Source organism: Bison bison, unplaced genomic scaffold (genome assembly GCF_000754665.1).
Source record: "Bison bison bison isolate TAMUID 2011002044 unplaced genomic scaffold, Bison_UMD1.0 scf7180017864289, whole genome shotgun sequence".
NCBI classification, from domain to species: Eukaryota; Metazoa; Chordata; class Mammalia; order Artiodactyla; family Bovidae; genus Bison; species Bison bison.
This window is the reverse complement of record NW_011494861.1, coordinates 14,325,159-14,333,161: the sequence shown is the minus strand read 5'-3', so window position 1 is coordinate 14,333,161 and position 8,003 is coordinate 14,325,159. Positions and strand designations below refer to the sequence as shown.

Genomic DNA, 8,003 nt, shown 5'->3' with positions numbered 1-8,003 from the left:
TTGAGAGAGTAGCATCGACATATATACACTACCATGTGTGAAACAGACAGCTAGTGGGGAGCAGCTGGACAGCGCAGGGAGCCCAGCTCAGTGCTCTGTGATGACCTAGAGGGGGAGGATGGGGGTGCGGGTGGGAGGAAAGCTCAAGAGGGAGAGGCTGTATGTATCAGTCAGTCAGTTCGGCCGTTCAGTCGTGTCCGACTCTTTGCGACCCCCTAGACTACAGCACACCAGCTGTCCCTGTCCATCACCAACTCCCAGAGCTCGCTCAAACTCATGTCCATCGAGTTGGTGATACGTATACACATAGCTGATTCATGTTGTTGTACAGCAGAAAACTACACAACATTGTAAAGCAATTACACTCCAATTTTAAAAAAATAAATGTCAGTAAAAACTAAAAGTGAAAAAAAAAATTCAAGGGGAGCAACAGAGAAAGAAACATAAGGAATATATTATGGGAAACAATGGAGAGATGATTCCCAGAAATATCCCAGGAGCTTCTCACCAGTCCCCTGTCTAAGTGTCAGTCCCCAGTAAGATCCGATGATGCTAACACCCATCACCTTGCATCAACCTGCTGGGTGTGTGACATCGTTTCATACCATCTCTGAATCAAAGCACTGCATTCCACATCCTGGAAAACACTGCCTGTCACAGCCTATGCTCCAAAGAAATGTCACACACACCCTAAGGCCACTGATGTAGGTTTTTCAGAAGCCAAGTCCCAGGGTTGGTTTTTTTTTTTTTTTTTTTTTTAACATTTTGTTGGTCCAAGGTAACCTGCTTTTTGGAATCCTGGCCTCCAGGAAAGTTTATTGAAAGTTCTGGAGATGACAAGTCTGGAATGGTGCTGGCACAGAATGAACAGGTGATATTCAGTGGAGGTGGGACTCACGGTTGGGGGAGGTGTCAGGGCAAGTGGGAACCACCTGGCTGTATTTTAGAGGGAAGACTCTGAGCAGATCGCAAAGGTATGAATCAACTGTCCTTCCTTTATGAATTGCTACCTTTTAGGATCAGAGGAGGATATGACAACCCACTCCAGTATTCTTCCCTAGGAAATCCCATAGACAGTGGAGGCTGGTGGGCTACAGTCCACAGGGTCACAAAGAGTTGGACACGACCAAGTGTCTAAACAACAACAGCAATCTCAGGATAACCATCAGGGTTTGAGTTCTGTCAACAAAGTTTTCCTGACCCACTCACCAAAATAGAATGACAAACACCCTTTGTCCAGGTCTTAGCTTTTTCCTCAATGCCACTTTAACCAGACATGGGTTGTTCTCTGCAAAACATCTCAAGGTGGCCAAAGCCTATTTCAGGAACAGAAGTCCTGCTCCCAGGACTTGAATTCCAGTCCCCACCATCTGGGCTGCTGCCTCTGGGGATGAAGGAGAGGCTGCCTGGTCTCCCAGTCCAAGTAGGAGAAATGGATAGGACAAAGTCATCTTTGCAGGTCAGGCCTTCCAGTCTTCACATCCCCTACGCTGTTCTCAGCTGTCAGCTCCAAAGCCTGACTCAGCTGTCTTCGCCCAGCGCACACATCTCAAGCCACGAGGCAGGCTCTTCTCTGGGAATCTTTCCTTGGCTCCTCCACTCTGCGGATTCTAAACTCCAAGATCGGAGGTCTTACCAGATGCACCCAGGGGCCAGGCTTGAAGCATGCGCTCCTCTGGTCACTGATGGTCAGTTCTCCTCCCTTTCAGCATTTCCCTCTCTTCTCGGAGGGGAGCCACCAGCTGGGGTTCAGGAGAGTGAGGAAGGGTTGGGGGTGGCTCAGTCGTCCTCATCCTCATCTTCGTCCTCGGTGTCCTTGTTGGGGGCACACCTCTGGAAGCACTGCACCACGGTGGCCAGGAAGAAGCTGGAGATGATGGCAGCAATGGAGACGGCCACCCCGGAGAAGATGATGACAAACAGGTCTGTGAGTGAGAGGCTGAACTTGCACTCGCTGAAGCTGGCCTCCGACAGCTCGTGCAGGAATATCCTCCTGTTCTCCATGGGCAGGGAGCACTGGATTTCATCCAGGCCTGTGAAAAAGGCAGGAAGAATGAGAGAGAGGTTTAGACTGTGTCTCAGGATGGCCCAAAAGTCAGCAAGGTGAGTGCTGACCAAGTGCAAACCAGGCGCATCACCCAAACACAAAAGGGGGACAAAGCAGACTTGAATGCAATTTAGACTGTTTCAAAAGGCCTCACAGTAATCACATGGTAGAATCCAGAATGTGCTGGTCTCCCTTGACCCGCTTCAAGACACGGGTCCCCAACATCCAGGTCACGGACAGGTACCTCCTATCAGATCAGCAGCAATATAGGATTAGAAGTGAAGGGCACAATGAATATAATGCACTTGAATCACCCCCAAACCATCCATCCATCCCTTTGCCCACCCCCGCCCATCAGCCCATGGAAAAATTAGTCTTCCATGAAATCAGGCCCTATTGCCAAAAGGGTGGGAACCACCGCTTTAAGGCATGGCACTCTTGATTTTGAATCACTAAGAATGGTTGATGGAAGGGAATATCGTCTTTTTAGGGTTTAGAAGCTCAGTAGACCCTAATCCAGATCTGATAATATCCAACCTTGCGGGTGGGGCAGAGGCCGTGGGATGTATAGGGCCAATGCCAACCAATGATGGCACACTTAGTTTGTAGGGTAGCTTTCCAAGAAGAATGCCAGCCTCCTTTTCACTGCTACCCAGGCGAAACTGAACAATCAGTGAGGCATCACAGAGACTGCACTCACTACCCTAGAAGAGTAGTGGGGAAAATAAGCCTACATCCAAATGTGACCTTCAGTATATAGTTAGAAGCTGGGATGAAGTTCCTGTGTGCTTCAGAAGCACCTGAAGACTATACTGAAATTCAGATTCTCAGGCTCCACCTCTTGGAAAATCCAATTCAGCAGGTTTGGAGTGGGACCCTAGGCTCTGCATTTTTAATAACCATGAGATTCTGATGTTGCTGGTCCCCAAGGCACACTTGAGAAACATTATCTTCTCGTTGATGAGGAAGAGTGTGAGGGGTTTTGAGAGAGAGTTCCTGGGACACCTACCCCACTACAACCAGAGAAGTCCTTGCAATCTCTGTCTCTTATATTGGGTACCTTTAAGATCTCACTTGAAAAGTGAGATTAAAAAGAAGTTTTAATCTTGCTTGCTAATTTAAAAAGAAGTTTCAAACCCACAGGCCCCCCAAAATATTACACCTGGATATGTGCTAAGAAAGTGCTTCATCAGTTCAGTCACTCAGTCGTGTCTGACTCTTTGAAACCCCGTGGACTGCAACATGCCAGGCCTCCCTGTCCATCACCAACTCCTGGAGTTTACTCAAACTCATGTTCATTGAGTCAGTGTTGCCATCCAGCCATCTCATCCTCTCTCATCCCTTTCTCCTCCCACCTTCAATCTTTCCCAGCATCAGGTGTTTTCAAATGAGTCAGTTCTTCACATCAGGTGGCCAAAGTATTAGAGTTTCAGCTTCAACATCAGTCCTTCCAATGAATATTCAGGACTGATTTCCTTTAGGATGGACTGCATAGCAGCAACAATAAATGCAATCTAGAGCTTACCAGGGGCTTCCCTGGTGGCTTAGACAGTAGAGAATCTGCCTGCAATGCGGGAGACCCAGGTTCTATCCTTGGGTTGGGAAGGTCCCCTGGAGAAGGAAATGGCAACCCATTCCAGTATTCTTGCCTAGAGGATTCCATGGACAGAGGAACCTGGTGAGTTACAGTCCATGGGGACACAGCCAGACATGACTGAGCGACTAACACACACACACACACACACACACACACACACACACACAAAGCTTACCATAGGCCAGGCACTGTTCTAAGCACCTCACATATAACAAATCATTTAATACTCACAACTCCATGAGACAGGCCTGGCCATCATCCCCATTTTAAAGATGAGGAAACAGGTTCAGAGAGGTAAAGTAACTTGTCCAAAGCAGGACAGCTGGTAAGCGGCCTAGCTTTAACTCAAATAATCTGCCTCCAGTATACCTGGCCTATAGCCACTATGCCTCCAAAAGGAACAGAAAAGGGATGTGGGGCTGGAAAAGATAGACAAGAAGACACGGGCCAGGGGGCACAGGAAGCCGATGCTGCCTTCCCATGATTGCCACCAAGAGGAATGGTGGCGACAGAAGTTGTCGGTCACCTGGGGGTGAGGGACACGTTTAGTGTAAGGGTTTATGACATTTTAGATACCTCTGGAGGACTGCTCCCCTATCAGTAAACTGTTCCTCCTGGGGTACCCATCTGCCATCAAGCAAAGTGGGAGGACAGCTAGAGAACTGCAGGTTGGTGAATTTTACCCCTTCCACTTACTTGTAGGAGCCTAAAGCTGAGACTTGTCTGGGACAAAGGACCATCTTTAGAAGGGGTGGTCAGTTAAGGTCTAAAGGATGAGAAGGAACCAGCCATGGAAGAAGAGTCCAGACAGAGAAGAAGGAAGCTGGTAAAGAACTCAAGACATGGGGAAAAGTTCACCTGGGGCTGCAGAGTGAGCCAAGGGGAATTTAGCAAGAACTGGGGTAGGAGAGATGGACATGGGCTGAGCCCCCGAGAACCCGGGTCTCCAAATAAATACTATGAACTGAGGCCTACGTCCACCAGCAATCCTGTTATGGACTGGACTAAACCTCCCCACACCCCAGATTTATGTGTTGAAGCCCTAACATGACTATATTGGGACACCAGGTCCTTTAAGGTCTTTATGAAGGTAATTAAGGCTAAATGGGGTCATAAGGGTGGGGCTCTGATCAGGACTGGTGTCCTTATAAGAAGGGACAGTAGAGAGTGCTCTCTCTCTGCCCGTGAAAAGTCCATCTGCAAGTCAGGAAGAAAGACCTCAGCAGAAACCAACTCTACCCACACCTTGATCTGGACTCCTAGTCTCTGGAACTGTGATAAAATAAATCTCTATTGTTTAAGCCCCCCAGTCTGTGTTATTTTGTTATGGCAGCCCTAGTAGACTAATGACAATCCTCACTGTACACAAATAAAAGATATAGACTTGTGTTAGTATTAAACAGTTGTTCACTGTTCAATTAAAAATTAAATTAAACAATTTAAAATTGTTTTAATTAAATTGTTTTAATTAAACAATTAAAAAGTTAAATTAAACAATTAAAAATTGTTCATTACCAAGCATAATCTACACATTCTGATGTATATTTAATACGAACTATATATTAATACAAAGTCAAATTACTGCCGTATTTCACAAACTTCAAATATAAGAAAATGTATAATAGTAAAATGCATGATATTAAATGAATAAAAAGGTCAGCTGTGTCTCTGATCTGGAAGAGGAGAGAAAAATAAACTAGTAGTAACTAACATTCATACTGCCTTACTACATGCAAACACTATTTTAAGTACTATATGCATATTAACTCTGAATTCTCACAATTATTACTATGCCCATTTTATGGATGAGAAAACTGAACCACAGAGAATCCATATACCTTGCCTTCAGCAACACAGTTTCACAGAGATGTGAAGACACTGTTTTCACATTAAGCTCACCTGCCTGCAATTTCTGTTTACCTTTGACTTCCTCTCCGTTCTCAGGAAAACTTCAGTTGTTCTCTTTTTCAGTGCTTCCTGGTTTCAGAAAGCTGCCTTCAATCCATCTCCATGGGGGACTTCCTCACACCTCACTAATTAGCTGGTCTTTATTGTGTATCTCTCCTTCTATCTCAGAAATGGAAGATGGAGGCAGACTGGCTGAGCGTCACCTTCCTTCTGCCCTCACCCACCTTTTATGAAGTCTGTAGCCAACCCATTGATGTTCTCCTTCCAATGGGAACCATTGCCTAGAGACCAGATTCATGTTCCCTCCTCTCCCTGAATCAGTGCCTACCTTAGATATCCAAGGAATTACCTGGACCAGAGCTCTGCAGGTTTCTCCAATTTACACTTGACAATGTTTCTGCCTATTTATTTTATTAAGCCAAGCTTTTGCTTACCTCTAAGCCTTTTAAAGGAGAAGGCAATGGCACCCCACTCCAGTACTCTTGCCTGGAAAATCCCATGGACGGAGGAGCCTGGTAGGCTTCAGTCCATGAGGTCGCTAAGAGTCGGACACGACTGAGTGACTTCACTTTCACTTTCATGCATTGGAAAAGGAAATGGCAACCCACGCCAGTGTTCTTGCCTGGAGAATCCCAGGGACGGGGGAGCCTGGTGGGCTGCCTTCTATGTGGTCACGCAGAGTTGGACACGACTGAAGCGACTTAACAGCAGCAACAGCAAGCCTTTTAAATGCAGTTAAATAAAACCAGAGAACTTTAAAAGAGAGTTTTAGTGAGGTTCCCTTGCAGACACTGTTTTCTTCAACGGAAAATCGAGAAAATCAATTGATTTGCCTCTTCTTAGCATCCACCCCACCCTTCCCCAAAGATATTACCAAAGTAAACAAGATGGACACCAACGGACTGCATGAAGCCCAGGCAGTTTCTAAAACCAAGGTAATATTTGCAATTTTCAAAGCCATAATAGGTCATTATGACCCAGAGAAAAGGTCCAGAAGTCCTTTTTTCAATGAGCTGTATTAACTGACCAACAACCACCCCCAAAAAACAACACAAGTCCACAAAGCCTGCCATTTAAATCCACCTTTGCCGATCACAACTCCTCAAGTCGATTCTGATTTCTGTAAGTTCTTTGTGCCTTGAGATTAGACTTGGCATTTTTACAAAGAGACACTTTTAGAAAATGTCATCTCCGATTTCTCTGTGGCTAGAGAAAACAGGCTTGTTTGAAAAACACCATACACAAGCCCACCAGGAGTGGGAGGCTGTGGACACACGCTTGATGAAGCCATTACGATAAGACATACTGACTTAATGGGTTTTTTTATTTCACAAAGGGCAGAGAAATGAGAGTCAGCAGGGCCCAGAGGAGGGGGGCAGGGCACTGCTGTCAGGCTGTCTAAGGACACATTCAAGGCTGGCTGCAGAACTCAGGAGCTGGAGTCATCTTTCTCTGGGGTCACCTCTTCTCTCCAGCAGGAGTGACTCGTCCAGGGTTTCTCAACCTCGGTACTACTGACATTCAGGCCTAGATAACTCTTTGGTGTAGGGGGCTGTCCTACACACTGCAGGATGTTATCATTGTCCCTGCCCTCTGCCCAGTAGATGCCAGCATCCTTACCCAGTGTGACAATCAATAATGTCTCCAGACAGTGCTACATGTCCCCATGAGGAGGGCAGGGAAGGAAACAGAATTTCCTGGTTGAGAACTGCTGCTTTCAACTGAAATGCTCAGCTAAATAGATAACTTTCTAAGGCAGGGCTACTGTTAGCTACTAGGCACACATTTAGTTGTTAAATGGCTTTTTAATTCATGCATTAAACAAAACTGGTAAGGCTTTATGCTAGATACAAAAAAAAATAAGAAAGGAGAAAAAGGCAGGAAGGAAGAAAAAGGAAGGAGTGCCATATTGCAAATGGCTGGTCCCAACTGAGTCAAAACTGGGTAGAAAGCAGAACTAAGAAAGCCCAGGGGAGACCCAGAGGCACCCTGGGAAGATTTCTAAAAACAAAGACATACACATCTCCCAATCCAGTGAGCCCTCACTCATTTCCCAGACTGCGAAGAATGCGTGTGCAGGGGGGAGATAGCACTTATTGAGCACCTTCTATGTTCTGATGCAGTGCACACCCCTTAACACATGACACTTATAACTGACCTCCCTTGGGGAGGTGAGTGGCATTATCATCAATTCATAGGCGAGGAAGCAGGCCTCAGAAATCTTGGCACTTCATGTACTATTGAATAAGGAAAGCCTGAATTAACTTACCTCTCAGCTCTGTTTTACTCCAAAGCCTGTGCTTTTCCTGTCACCTTGTATCTAGCATAAAGCCTTTCCTGCCACCTGTGTTGCCTGTAATGCTGAAGAAAGGGACACATTCAGCCTCAAGAAGCTTATAATCTGGCATGCCTGTGTGTTCAGTCATCCAGTCGTGTCCTACTCTTTGTGAC

General features: G+C 46.0%; 1 protein-coding gene across 1 annotated transcript in view; it reads right to left on the bottom strand.

Annotated features, from left to right (window-relative positions):
- Positions 1-759: 759 nt before the first annotated feature.
- LRRC38 (leucine rich repeat containing 38) overlaps positions 760-8,003 on the bottom strand; it is a 35,384-nt gene continuing 28,140 nt past the window's right edge. Inside the window, exon 4 of the mRNA XM_010850243.1 lies at positions 760-2,033. Coding sequence (XP_010848545.1) covers positions 1,780-2,033 — 254 coding nt within the window. The 3' untranslated portion in view covers positions 760-1,779. The remainder of the gene's footprint in view (positions 2,034-8,003) is intronic.